The sequence below is a fragment of the Bos indicus genome, chromosome 1, assembly GCF_029378745.1.
Source record: "Bos indicus isolate NIAB-ARS_2022 breed Sahiwal x Tharparkar chromosome 1, NIAB-ARS_B.indTharparkar_mat_pri_1.0, whole genome shotgun sequence".
Classification (NCBI taxonomy): domain Eukaryota; kingdom Metazoa; phylum Chordata; class Mammalia; order Artiodactyla; family Bovidae; genus Bos; species Bos indicus.
This window is the reverse complement of record NC_091760.1, coordinates 67,578,749-67,594,065: the sequence shown is the minus strand read 5'-3', so window position 1 is coordinate 67,594,065 and position 15,317 is coordinate 67,578,749. Positions and strand designations below refer to the sequence as shown.

At 38.0% G+C, this 15,317-nt stretch overlaps 1 protein-coding gene across 8 annotated transcripts in view; it reads left to right on the top strand.

Moving 5' to 3' along the window:
• PARP9 (poly(ADP-ribose) polymerase family member 9) overlaps positions 1–15,317 on the top strand; it is a 29,630-nt gene that overhangs the window by 12,021 nt on the left and 2,292 nt on the right. For all 8 annotated transcript variants that reach the window (XM_019956097.2, XM_019955925.2, XM_070799299.1 and 5 more), the window contains exons 5-10: positions 234–461; positions 1,719–1,934; positions 5,366–5,429; positions 9,172–9,537; positions 12,922–13,058; positions 13,718–13,892. In XM_019956097.2, coding sequence (XP_019811656.2) covers positions 234–461; positions 1,719–1,934; positions 5,366–5,429; positions 9,172–9,537; positions 12,922–13,058; positions 13,718–13,892 — 1,186 coding nt within the window. The remainder of the gene's footprint in view (positions 1–233; positions 462–1,718; positions 1,935–5,365; positions 5,430–9,171; positions 9,538–12,921; positions 13,059–13,717; positions 13,893–15,317) is intronic.

Here is a 15,317-nt window from a genome sequence, read left to right as displayed (position 1 = left end):
AAAAATTGTATCATCTACATGTTTTACGTAATTTCTGATTAGCACGAACAGACTCATGGTAATCAAATGATCACTCTTTGGAAATTTTATATCTGTTATTAAGTGATAGTTTTATGGATTTAGGATCTTCAAAAGTATTTTTCAAAGCTCTTCAGGAAAATAAATATTTAAATTAGTCATTTAAGAAAAAGTAATATAACACTGAACCGTGTTCATTTTTTTTCCCTTTTCAGACAGATGTAATTGTTAATTCTATGTACCCCCGTATTGGTCTTAGAGCTGGGTCTGTGTCAGAATCAATTCTAAAAGCAGCCGGAGATGAAATAGAGTGGGAATTATGCCAAAAAATAACTAAGACAGTACTAGATTCCCAGTTGGTACTGGTCACAAGAGGATTTAAATTGTCTTGCAAATACATATACCATGTGTTATGGACTTCAGAATATTCTGAACAAAAACTGGTAAGGTCAAAATAAATTTATCTTTCTGTGTCTCCAAAGTCTATGTAATAGTCTGTTGAATTTCCATCATGTCATGACATTCATGTTATGTTATTGTCAAGTGGAATATTCCCTATTCTCTACTACTCCTGTGAATACCTGAAATAGTAAACAGATGTTGTGGTCACAAATTGTCTTAAGAAGTTTAATTTAAATTATCGCTTAGTCCATGTCTGAATTTTAAGTGGGCATGCCACAGATAGACACAGAAACATCAGGGCTCCCTATCTGTACCCAGTGGCCCTACAGGCCTCTTCTTACATATGGGCCAGGCACTCAGCCTCTCCCTATCTCCTGCCATCTGTTAAATCCCAGGAGGACCTGGGATCTCTCTTCCAGTACCATTCCAGTCAAATCTGTTACCTGTGAGGGCTTCTCTGTGGTAAAGTACCTGTGATAAAGCTTAGCTTTCTGGCTGACTCTACAACTGAGGGGCATAAATTGTATACGTTAAGGACTAGGGGGAACCCACTGAAATGTAGAGAAAGGGAAACTTAATCTCCTTTTCTGTCTTTGTCCATATTTATTTTATCACCATTTCTGATCTTCTCTTGTCTAGAGAGCCCTCAAATCCCAAATTGGTCATTCAGTCACTCTCTGCTTTTTCCAGTCACTCAGTTTTCCGAGGTCCTTGCACATTGGTATAATCTTGTTACATTAGTATAACTAACATACTAGTATATTAGTATAATGTAAGAAAGTTATCCAATAACCTTCCTACTACAGTGTTCAGTTTGAATGTTGAAATATTGATGGAAGTTTAAATCTGCCAAAAATAAATTACATGACAGATCTTAATGACTTTAAATAAATGTTGATCACTTACTTTAACCTCTCCATCCTTTATTAAAGCTCTTTATGTTGATCCAGAAGTGGCAGGTAAGTGGGGGATAAACTGAAGATTGGCTCTCTAATCTGGGGAGAAGGCTACATAAATTGAGGGCAATCCCGATGCCCAGATGCCCTGAATGGCACAACATGTACCAGTCAGTCACTTCAGTTTCTCAACCCTTTCATTCCTCATCATCTAACCTTACAGCTGTAATGGGTCCCCTACGGAGTGCTACCTTTCCTGTTCTCTGAGGAGGCATGGGCATGGCCCTGAGGAATAGTGGAGGTTGGCGTTATAAAATATGGGCAGGATTAAAGGGTAAGTGGGTAAGTGAAGTCTTATTTTTGACTCAAAATACTAATCTTAAATTTGTGTTTTTCCTAAAGCTATTGAAAGCTGCGATGAAGAAATGCTTGGAAAAATGCCTTGAACTAAATATGACTTCCATTTCCTTTCCTGCCTTTGGGACTGGAATCACTGGTATGAAGAAGAGTGAAATAGCAGAGATTATGTTTAATGAAGTTTTAATATTTGCCAGACAAAGTTTGCAACAATTAGCTGTAAAGTTTGTGATCTTCCCCGAAGAATTGGAGACATATAAGGTAAGTTAATATCTTAGAAGTGTCCTGTGGTTCATTCATATTCATTTACTCAACAACGTCTATTTAGTATCTCCAAAGTAAGATACAGCTTTTGTTAAGTGCTGTGGAGCATGATGATGGTCTAACTTGGTGAAATTTAATTTTTATAGATCATTCACCTCTGACCTAGTAAGGAGTGTCATTGTAGAAGCCATGTCTACCCCACTACCTAGCTTTTCTCTTGTCCTTTGTTGGCATTTATTCTTCCCTCTGCTCCTTAAAGGTATGCAACCTCCTAGTTTTGTGGGGTCCTTTGCTCCTCCCCTTCTCTTTCCCACTTTCCAGCCTGTCTCCATGTGGGTAGTTGCCATTTTCTCTCTCTCTACAAAAAAACAAGCTTAGACTTGTTCTAGTTTGCACTTTCCTGGAACAAGTGTAAATGTTCTTATTCCTCTTGCTGCCTTGCTAGAGGGGGAGGTTTGTAGTGTTAGCTGATTTCCATTGCTGACCTCAAGCTATCTATGTTACATCACTGAAGGAGGAATTGGAAAGAGACATTCACCGTGGAGTCTCATGAGCCAGTGTAAGCCAGCTCTAGAACACCACTGTCTCATCCACAGCTGACCTGCAAAACTGGTGAATTACCCAGTGATGCAGCTTAGCTTCTTGACAAAATTAAACAGCCTGTCATTCCAATGAAGTTCACCAGTTCCACCCACCACCCACTGAAGAGGACTATTACTAGGCCCAGATGGGTGCTCAGAATACATCCCTGGACTGTCCATAAAGCACCATATCCCTATAAGAGGAATTAGCCCCAACTAGAAAAGAAAATGGGGCTTCCCTCGTCAGTAAAGACTCAGTAAAGCTCAGTCAGTAAAGAATCCTCCTGCAATGTAGGAGACCTGGGTTTGATTCCTGGATTGGGAAGATCCCCTGAAGAAGGAAATGGCAACCCACTTCTTGTTCTTGCCTGGAGAATCCCATGGACAGGGGAGCCTGACAGGCTACAGTCCATGGGATCACAGGAGTTGGACACGACTTAGCAACTAAACCACCACCAGAAAAGAAAGTGCTTGTGCTCGTCAACATACAAGCAAAAATGTAAATGGCAGTTCAACAATACAGAAAACCATGGTCTGAGAGCTCCCCTGGGGGCTAATAACAAAAGTAGTTGCCATGAGTTGCATCAGCCAGGTACTGTACCCAGAAGAAGCTAGTCCTTATTGTCATCTCCATCTTACAAGTGGGACCAGAGATTAATATGTACATACCTAGTCCAGTGGCTGAGCCAAGAGTCCAACCTCTGTCTGTTGGTCTGACCCTAAAGCCTGTGTTCTGAAACACTAAACAAAAATATAGGGAAAAAAATATCATGAAGGATGATACAGCTTTCAGTTTTGTGACTCAAAGGAGAAGATTATCTTAAAAAGTAACTTATACTGTACCCTGAACAATGACCATTCCTTCAGGCTTTTTTCAGCGTTAACACTACATTTTAGGGCTTCCCTAGTGGCTCACATGGTAAAGAATCCGCCTGCAATGCAGGAGACTCGTGTTCAATCCCTGGGTTGGGAAGATCCCCTGGAGAAGGGAATGGCAACCACTCTAGTATTCTTGCCTGGGAAATCCCACGGACAGAGGACCCTGGCGGGCTATATAGTCCATGGAGTCGCAAAGAGTCGGACACGATTGAGTGACTAACACTTACTTACTACATAATATCCATGTGGAAGTATGACATGTGCATACACATATGTATACTCCTCTAGTCTTTTTCTAAGCACATCTTTTCCTCGTAAATGAGTCTTTCAACAAGGACTTTATGTTCAGAAAGAACAGAGGGTAGTTTGCACACTTCATGGGGGGCATTACCTTGGCAAGGTCCCTACAATCCAGAGAATGGATTTGTCAGACATCTAGAGTTGACCTGGCTCAGGAAGACCAGCGTATACTGAACTCACAATAAAATGATACTTATGTTCACACACTGATGAATTTCTAATTCATGAATAACAATGAGCAAATAACTCCCCAGCTGACCTATATACTGTGTTCATTAGTATTTCATGATGATAAGGCTCCTGGGTGGTGCTGAGTATGTACAAAAGGCAATGGATAGTCCGTCATTTGGTTATTTAACAAATATGTGTTGCATATCTACCTTGTGCCAGACATTACATCTCAGAATAAGAAACTCCTTACTAGGAACACTCCTCACATTCTTCACACGAGTTGTTGGTCTTTTGTGGACAGAACTGGGAAAACTGCCAAGTTCTTGCCATTTGGATCTGCATTTCCAACCTGCTTGTTATCCACACCTTCTAAATTTTTGGTCCTGATTAAGTTACAGTTTTCTTTCATTTTCAATTCAAAAGGCTTGCCTCATTGATTTCTAACCCAGGAATGCATACTGACTTTAAGTGAATTTGGAAAAAAGCTGGTTTTTATCCATTTTGTGTTTGACAGCTATTGTTAGTCCATTTATCAGCAGATAATATTATCTTGTTTATTTTGGAGGGCAGGGAAGCTCCTCCCTGTTATGACCACTCCAGGTACTAAATAAACATGAGGGCTTTTTTGCTCTGGAAATAGCAATTGCAAATATAATTTTTGAAGAAAAACTGCTACAGGTTAAGAAACTTCATTATTAAAGTTCAGATGAAATGAAGATTCTAGACTTTACCTCATTATCTACCATCTTTTTCAATGAAGAATTACTGCCAATTGCATCAACTTTAAACAAAGAAGACCCTGTGCATGGTGGTTCCAAACCCCAGGAGAGAGTTTTTTCAAATGGATACTATGATAAAGGATCTACATGGCAATATACATAAATCTCTGTGTGCATACTGTCATATAATAATAATTAAAACAATAGCTAACATCTTGAGTATTTACAATAGCCTGGGTACAATTTTAAGCACTTTATAAGAATTGATCATCCAGACTACAGTGTGGTGTGCATATAACTTTTAAAAATGAATTTGTTTTATTGATTACAAGAACATCTGCCACTATTTGTCTTCTTCAGTGATATATCCACACCTTTAGTTCAGTGCCTAATATATAATTTGTCATCGTTGTGGGGTGTGTGTGTGTGCTCAGTCATGTCTGACTCTTTGCAACCCCATGGTAGCAGGGCATTAATATCTATGAATGATTATATTTTGCTTTGGGATGTACATTCTCCTTTTTTATGCCAGATTTTAAGAGTTTTTCCTTTCCATTTTTCCTATACTTGTTTCCCCTATATGTTCTAATAGATTGTAGTGCTGCATTGGCTGTTCCCGAGGACTTTCTTAAAGGTTGCTTTAGATTTGTGACAGTGGGAATAGGGGATGACAGAGTGGGTGAGGTCAGGTATGGCGAGTGCAAGTAAAGAGAGGGATTTTAACGACAGTAGCTAAAAGCCCCACTTAGGACTCTCCGCTCTGTTTTGCTTCTTGCAGGCTTTCAGTGCTGAAATGGAAAAGAATAAGTTCAAGCTGCAGGGTCCCAGCAATTACTCTGGTGGTGAGTAAGAAACTCATGGGTCTAGAAATATAGTCTCCCACCATAGGCTCATTCTATTCTTGATCATCTGAAGTAATGGAGGGGAGAAAATGAATACATAAGCCACATATGTTTCATTGTGCTCCTGTCTGTATACCTGTGTGCTCTATACCTGGCCACGATTCTATTTTTGCTCATTCTAGTTTCATGATATGAACAGAGAGAGGCTAAGTTACAGTCACAGTAGGTAATCCACAGTGTAGGTAGTCCATTCACAAAAAGCTGGCTATATTTTTTCATGAGCTTACTGAACCAGTTAGTCTTTCTGTTTTGAATGGAGTGATGTCTAAATGGGGTTATTCATTAGTAATCATAGAAAATACATCTCAGTAATACCAGATAATAATAAGTAGATTAACCCAATGCTAGTCACCCTGAGTAATCAGTGGGATCATGATGGAAACTTTAAAAAACAAATAAAAATATGTATGGCCCAACTCTACAGATTCTAATTCAGGAACTCAGGGTCTGGGCCAAGCATGTATATTTTTCAGTGCTTCCTGGTCAGTTTGGCTGCTGAACCAGATTTGGGAATCACTGGATTAAACTAGTCCTGGTTGTTGTTGGAGAAGAATTAACTTTGTCTTATAACTTCATTCCTTTAGAGGAGTTTGTGTAGACTGAGATGGAATTGTGTCATGACAATTTAGATACGTAGTTCTGAAATAGTCTTTTTTAAAAAAGTAGATTTATTTATATATTTTTAATTTTTTGGCTGTGCTGGGCAACATGTGGGATCTTATTTCCCTGACCAGGGATCGAACCTGTACCTCCTGCAGTGGAAGAACAGCGTCTTCAAAAATGGACTGCCAGGGAAATCCCCTGAAATAAATTTGTAATCCACAACATTCTATAGATGTTAAGAACCCCAGACATTCAACCAGCAATAGAAACTTTTAGGACATTTTCCATTCAGATCAAGATGATTTGCTTATTCCCTTTAATATAGGAGTTAACTTATGGACGTTCAGTGTCCAGCAGTGTTGAAAATGAAGAAAAGGGAACTTTAAGAGCTCTGGCCTGTGAATGCACCTCTTATGAGCCCATTTATCTATCTGTATAATGATGATAATGACAGTGTGGTGAGAATAACTGGAGATTATATATGTAAAAATGTTCTGTAAATTATGCAGCATTAAACAAAGGCCAGGGGATAAATAATGAATGAGAATCTGATGGACAAACTCTTCAGGTGACCTAGAAGAGGGAGGGATGCCCTGTAGCTGGAAGGGTGCAAGAATGAATTCATGGACAAGACAGTTCTAAGTTGTGCTTTGAGGATGGCAAAATTTTTCTTTTTTCTTACAGAATCTTTTTTATTGTTATTAAACTTTATTTTATTGGAGGATAATTGCTTTACAGTGTTGTGGTGGTTTCTGCTATATGTCAATGTGAATCAGTCATAATTAAATATATACACACACACACACACACACACACACACATATATATATATACACATATCCCCTCCCTTTTTAGCCTCCCTTCCCAACCCTGGCAAGATTTTTCAATGGCCAGAGTTGGGTTGGTGGGGTTAGGGCACCCAAAGTGAAGAAAACTCACAGAAGCAAACAAACATTGTGCATATTTGGGAAACCACGGTGAATGCAGGGAACCTAGATAGGAGGAGTTTTAGGAGACAATAATATGGAAGAGGAACATACAAATGTCCCTATATCATGAATCTGAAAAATGGGGCCAGGCATTGCCATTTACTTCAGTAATTCTTGAGGATATCTGTAAAGGAATTATAGCACAGGTTAATAACTGACATTAATGATGATGATGACCTCAGATAATTAAGGAAAAGTTGGACTATTTAGGGAGGCAGAGAAGTATGCTTCCATTATAAATATTAAACTAACCAATACAATGAAATATGTTTTGGTGCTGAAAGAGACTCCATTAGTGTTTTGAACAATTTAGTTACCTGGAAGAGCAACTCTTCTCTCCTGATAATGATGGATAAATGAAATATCACCATGTATTTTTAAAATTTTCTCCTAAAAAGTAATATAAACTCCCAAATAGAACAAGGGTTTTTTTTTTAAAAAAGTATGTCATTGATTTAAGAATCTCTTGTCATTTCTTACAGTTGTATAAAACTTTGGCTTTTATTGTTACCAGAGGGAGGCCATTCTCCCCCTTCTACTTCTAGGTATGTCCTGGTACTTTTTCATAGCTCCTGATACCAGCCAGTTACTATATGAGTGGAAAAGATGCTAATGACCGCTAATGAGATCCTGAGGTCACTCACTGGGAAGCAAGATTTTGAGCACTGTAGTCAGGTTGCCTGCATCTACAAGCTTCCTGGACACCACTTAGTCCTATAACTATGGGCATGTTACTTAATAATATTTCTGAATCAATTTCCTCATTTGTAATATGGAAACTACGAATAGTACCTACCCATCTCATAGGACTGTGAGAATTGGAAACAGAATACATATAAAGTACTTAGAATAATGCCTAGAAATAGTAAGTGTTCAACTTACTTTTTCCCCCTCAAAATATGTCTCCAAGATTCACCCATGTAGCTAAAAACTCCATTTCATTGCTATGATATTCCATCGTTGAAGGACATCTGGGTAGTTTCTAGTTTTTTGTGAACTCCTTGTGCACATCTTCTGATAAACAGCTGCAAAAGTTTCTTTAAATAATATAATTATAGGAGTGGTTGTCCCAGTTTTACATCTGTCATGAATATATAGGAATTCCAGTTGCTCTATATGTTCTCCCAAACTCTTGATATTGTCAGACTTAGAATTTTTGCCAATCTGGTTATTTTTCATTTCCCTGATTATCAAAGAAGATGGGCATATTTTCACACATATATGGGCCATTTATATTTCCTTTTCTATGAAATTTTTTGCCCAACTGGCTACTGGTGTGCTTGTTTTTCTTAATAATTTGAGGGAATTCTTTATGTATTCTAGATACTGCTTCATCTAGCAATTCCCCCTTAGCTAGTCCACTGGCCCCCTCCTTTTTTTCAGTTTGGATTCAGTCACTCTAATCTATCAAAGATTCTTCTTCGTATAAATCTTTTCTCCTGTGGAGGCAGATTGTGGAGAGAGGTACAGTGGGTGCGTCGGAAATGAGTTCCATTTCCTTTTCCGGTGCAATATATACTGTGTTCAGTAGCAGTAGCTATAAAGCTCCAAATGCTGGTTATGGAGTTGCAAAATGTCCTGTCATAAAACAGATAAGATATAAAAAGGAATCTCAGGTTATGAAATTATGGGTATTTCTTTCTTTCATTATACTCTGATAATTTCCAATTTTTCCATAGTAAACATGTATATTTTTTATAATCAGAAATACATGACATTTTTTAAAAAACAATTTTCATTCTAAGTTCTATGGTTTTCAGAGATGTCTGATTTTAAACCTGGTGGTAATAAGAGTTTATGGAAAATCCTATCTAGTAAGAAATAATTGTTGGTTAACATCTAGGATGAGATTACAAGGTGAGCTCATCTGTAAATTGATCAAAGCAACACAGCAGGGGCAAGACATGATAAACTCTGTGTTCCCAAGGAGACTATAAGCTATGTTTTTAGATTTTCTTTGTACCCAACACAGCTCTCAGAGATAGGTACTTAATTGAAGCTGCTACTGTTAAGGATGCTTAGGGCAAACACTGGCTATGGTGGTTTAAAACCCACCTGCCCTCTGTAGTTTCTTATGATAGTGTTTTCAGTCCCCCAGGAGACCAGAGAGAAGAAAGAAAACAGATTTCCTGTCATCAGTCTGATGGGATCCTACTGGGAAAAGATAGATGAGGCCAAAGCGTGGATCCAGAGGATACTGAGCTCCAAGGAGTGCCACATCATTGAGGACAAGCACATCCTCTACTTTGGAAAAAAGGAACACGATGATTTGTCTGTGCTTCAGAAAACCTTATGCATCTCTATCTCAGAGATTGTCACCCTGGGAAAGGCACATTTAGAGATTAGAGGAGCTCCGGCTAACCTCATTGAGGCAGTTATAAACATTGAACAGATGCTATGTAAAGTTCAAGAGGAAATGGCAAGAACAGAGGAGCAAGTCCTTTGGAGTTTGTCAGGTGAGTAACTTTCTATTAAATTAGAAAGTCAGCTCTTCCAGCTTTTGAGTGTGAGCATTCATATATGTAAGTGGGTGAGAGAAAGAATGGAAGAAGAGAGAGAACAAACTATGCTGGGTCTGTTTTAGGCCATAAACTTTTTTTTTTTGCTTGGTAACCATAAAAGGCCATAAACTTTTATAACCATTTTTTGACTCTACCAGCAAGGTTAATTATTAGTAAATGAAAACACACACACACACACATACACAATTGGATTTACTGATGATGACATGGATTGCCTAAGAGGCAATTACATGCAAAACCCAGGGTATCCCAAGCCCAGGCTCTAGGAAAAAAAGTACATCCCTAATTCTTCAGATGGAACATTCAGATACAAACACATTCCACTTATTTAATTCATTTCTTTGAGTTTTATTGGAGTTATTTATTGTTGGCAGAGTTAAGAGCCCTAAAATTACTTACTCTGAGCCTTCTCACCAGCGTAAATTGTTCATCTGTACTATGAGATCCAGTCAAGCATCACTCATTCAATGGGGCAAAATCCATCAGGATAACTGTGAGAATTTGGGTCTCGAGAGATCCTTTAACTTAGTCCTAGAGCTCACTAGGAAATTATACCATTAAAAATATTGCCTTGGGAGACTGAGGCTAATTTTCTCATTTATTTGACTAATGTAAGCAGGTTAGTTATGAAACAGGAAGGTGAAAGTGCTGTGGACACAACTGGGTGAGGCGCCTGGCCCAGACTTGGGCCGTAAGGGGGAGGTGTTGCAAACGGAGAAGTGAAGACTAGGTGGGAGTTAGTAAACAAAGAAAGAACTTCCAAGAAATCAGACCATCGCTAGGCCTAGGTTATGCAAGACTTTATAAACCACATGAAAATATTCAAAGTTTTTCTTGAAATACGTGGAGAACCTTGAATGATTTTAAGCAAAGACAAGGTCAAACTTGTATTTTAGAAAGATCATTGGTTGTAATGTGGAGAATGAATTTAGTACAAAAATTCAGATGTATAATTTCAAAGAATACCCTATTCTCGCCATGTGTTTGTAAAAATAGTTCAGGCAGATATAGTCGAAGTGAGTGGGAGTTCACAATAAATGTTGAGTCTATATTCCACAGAAAACCCAGTGTCGAAAAACACGGACAAAAGTAATATTCAAGAATGAGACCCAATATTATGATTTCTACTGAGCTTTTGAAATGTAGTGAATGTGGGTCTTTAAACTGACATTGATACTTCTTAAGAGAACAAGATTGAAAATAATACTGATCGCCTATAAAGCTTGTGACATTAAGTTCGTTCATAAAGTTGGCCTACTTTCCCAGCTACTGGCAATTTAGTCATGTAACTCCCCTGCTGTGCTGCAAGGTGGCATTTTTTGGCAGTTGGTGACTAAGCATATTATTCCACAGCAGTGTTTCAGAGGTTCATAAACCCTTAGCCCCTTCTAATCAGATTAAGATCTTCATTAACAAAATGGACAATTTTGAAATGAGTTCTTACTATAGGGAACATCAGCTGTCCACATGAACAGTATGTTTTAAATAATAGAAGTTAGGCACCTCCTCTTTAATGGTGCTCTTCTAATCTTTCCTGGTGAGTGTTCCTGATAGCAGGAGTTTGTGGATCTTTGAGTTTCCAGTGCTCAGCCCAGTGCCTGGCATGTAATAGGAACTCAGTAAATGTTTGCTGAACTCTGAGATGGTTGGATGGCATCACTGACTCAATGAACATGAGTTTGAGCAAACTCGGGGAGATAGTGAAGAACTGGGAAGCCTGGTGTGCTGCAGTCCATGGGGTGGCAAAGAGTAGGACACTAATTAGTGGCTAAACAATGGCAACAATATTATACTTGATAAATGTGAGTCATTACTCTCCAGATTTTTTTTTTGTCATTTGCCACTTAGTGTATTTCATTTTGGAAGTTACCTCAATTTTTAAATAATTGTGTTAATACATAATTTATATACCATGAAGTTCATTCATTTAAAGTATACAATTCAATGGATTTTAGTATATATACAGAGTTGTACAGTGATTGCTATGATCTTATTTTTTTTCATTTTTCACTGGAGAATAATTGCTTTACAGTGTTGTATTGGTTTCTGCTATACAACTCTCCACATTTAACTTACAGACTCTTCCTTTGAAATGTCCTGGCATGGGAGTTCTCTGCTATGGAGTTATATCCCTCCTGCTCTCTTGCTTTCCAGAGTTACAACTTGGCCCTCTCTATGAGTTTCTCTGAATTTATAACATGTTTTTTTTGTGGTTAAATTGAGCATACTCAATTACATAGTGTGCTGGGGATTAGGTCATTTTAGTATATTCAGTCTTACGTCAAAAAGAAAGTAAACTGAAAGAAAAGAAGCCTTTTGGCAGGTTTTCATTTGTTCACTCATGTATAGATATTTAGTCCAATAAGGAGCTCCTTTGGGCAATGAACGGTTGTCCCTTAAATGTAAAATTGGAATGAAGGAAAGAAATTAAGGAAGGAAAGAAGGAAGAAAAAGAGGGGAAAGGAAGGAAGGTAGGAAAGACATTACATCATAAACTCAGTCTCCAAATTTTGTTGTCCTTGGCTGGGTGGCATATGAATAACATATGTACTAAATGTTCTGCCTTGCCCCTTACAGAAAGCACTGGGGAAAGCCAGGTTTATAACCTTAGGTCTGTACTTACTAGCTTTGTGTTATTGAGCAAGTCATTTAACTAATCTGAGTTTCTATTTTCCTCTTTGTAAAATTGTGTTAATTATTTCAGTGGTGGTGTTGTAATACTCAAATGAGGTAGAGATATGAAACTGTTTTGAAAACTTTGAAGTGTTACATAAATGTCTTATTGTTTTCCATCATTCCTTAATATTTTCTTATGTTTGTCTTTTTTTGTTGATTGGCATCCTGGCTAGAAATATAAACATTTCCTATTAGCAAAACAACTATATGTCATCATTACGGCATTGATAGGGAAAATATATATTAATGCTCTTTTTCCTCTTACCCTCTCAACTTCATAATCTAAATCAATCTGGGGACAAATTTATTACCCACCCCCCCATTTTATCCTATGATTTCTCATGGAATTATAGCTGTCATTGCATGCTGTAAATACATGAGGCATACAAATTAAACTGCTAATCTTCTCCTCCAAATTTTTTTATAATTTATTTCATTTAATTTCTGCTTATTTATTTATTTGGCTGGGCTGTGCTGCTTTTGGGATCTTAGTTTCTCAACCAGAAATTGAACCCAGGCCCTGGCAGTAGATACACCGAGTCCTAACCACTGAACCACCAGGAAATTCCCTCATTTAATCTCTTTACAAAACTTTTCCTCTCATAGATCACTGAGACAAAGTTTTATGTTACTTACTTTTAGGGCAGCACACTGATCAGCAACCAGAAAACCAGAATCAAATGAAGGAAAATACATTTCTGAAATGGCTAACGCTTTCAGCTCCAGAAATTCAGGATAAAAAAAAACAGTTTGAAGACTGTGGTTTGCGAGTTATAAAGGTATACTTAATTAAGGGAAGAATTTGACTCATCTTGCTATCATTTGGTTCCACAGCCAGAAGAAAAACTTGCCCACTGATGACTAAGCTAGTTGCTCATTGTCCTGCAATCCTAGGAGTTCGTCTGAAAGGAGGGCAGGGATGGGTAGGGATGAGGGGTATTGTTGGAATCAAGTGGTAGAAATGATGTTAGGATGTATAGAAGCATAGATCAAGACTCAGAGAAAACTATCTGCCTATCTTGAAACAAAATGTTTTATTACATAAAATATATGTGTATATACATCACATAAAATATATATGATAAAAGAAGCATTTATCACACTGTATTGTAATTGTTTACCTATTTTTATCTCTCACTAAACTATAAGCTTTAGGACAGCAAAGACTGTGTCTGCACTTGTCCATTTCATTACTAGTTCCTGGCACATAGCGACAGCTCAGTGAGTTTTTATTAAAGAAGGGATAGGGAATTTTGAAGAGATAGAAGTCAAAATAGGAGAAAGTTGGAGTCAGGAGAGACTCTTCTGCAACTTTATATGAAAAGCATATCACATGCAAAGTAATAAACACATAAATAAATAAATAAACACAGTATCAGGCAATTTAAGTAGCATTTCTCCAGCATCTTTTTCAGTTTTTCATTTCCTTGGGCTGTAGGTAGAGAAGATAGACAATGTGCTTCTCATGGCTGCCTTCCAAGAAAGGAAGAAAATGATGGAAGGGAGACCCTCTGGAAAACCTGTGAGCTACAGGTTGTTTCAGCAAGTCCCACATCAGTTCTGCAAAATGGTATGCAGAGTCGGCTTTCACCGAGTGTACTCCATGCCCTGCGGTAGGTGTCAGCCCCTCATAGTTGGCTTACTGTATGTGGGAGTTGGTGAGCAGACATCAGCAGGTGACTCACCACTAATAGCATTGTTGCTTCAGTGAGGGCGTCATTTACACCTGGGATTTAGTGGTAAAGTCATTTGGAAAGGGTAATATTTAAAATTTATCTTTTATGTATTTCGTGGCTGGTGCGTTTTATTTTGATGAAAGTGTTTGCAGTAAGAACTACAGTTCACTGTTTTTCCCCTTTCTGTGTTTGTGGCCTCTCTACAGAGAGCACCTTGGAGCTTTTTATTCTTCTCTTATCTTGACAAAAAATTATCAACGGTACCAAACCATCTTCCTCCTTAATTAAAAGAGCATTTTTCTGAATTTAATAAAGTTGGTCTTTTCTCTTCCATCCTTTTCATTTCCTGTAGCTGCTAGGGAATGAATTAGGCATCATCTGGCAGGTGAAATGAATATTTTAAGTTCCTTCCCAGTTATGGGAGTCCTATGTATAGTAGCTTCTATGTCTCAGTTATACAAAAATATTGCATATTTTACCTCTGTATTTTCCACTTTAAATCTCTCCAGATGAAGGTAAGAAGTTTTTGTAGCCATCACAGAGGATACCTGGCAATGCAGCTTGGTTTTGCCTGGTCTATTAAAGATGTAGCTCTTGATCTTTACCTTTCAAATATGTAGCATGATCCTTGTTGTAGAGCCTACTCCAAGTCTTGATTTCTGGAAAGCATAGGGTCTGGGAATCATCTTCTCTTTGCCCCACAGAAAACATAAGCAATACCTAGGGTAAAAATTGAATATGAACAATTTTTCACCTAGGAATACAAACTGATAAATGAATCCCCACCAAGAAGTTTTTGAGTATAACCAGGAAAGTGATAATCAGTATGGTCCTTTCATTGGCAAAGTCTTAAAAATTCATGACTCCCATTTCCTTCTAAACCCATTGTAACTGGCTTTTCTGCACTCCACCACTGCTCCTTCTATTTTAACTTAAACTACTCTAAAAACATCAAGATCCTCCTATTTTCCAAATCCAGCAAGTACCTTCTTTTCAGTTCTGTGACAGGTACTGCTAGTTGCCTACCCAATATCTATATATATTTCTTCTCCAAACAGCAAAGACACACACCATTCTCCCAAGGAAGACAGTCCCAGACACTCATCTTGTTTCCTCAGTCTCAAGTTCAGGCAGTCTTCTCTTAAAGCTTGGAGGCAAAGCAATTGTCCTAATACACTCATTGTATAATGATGTGAGAGCGAGCAGGAAAATTGCGATAAGAACTCCCCATTTCTAAAGGGAAGAAGGAAAACACACAAGTCACTGGTCTGTACCACTAACCACATGCTGCTGAACTGGAAGAGTAAGAATTCTATTCGGGGAGTGAAGTAAGACCCTTGTTTGCACTCCGGGGAAATCTTC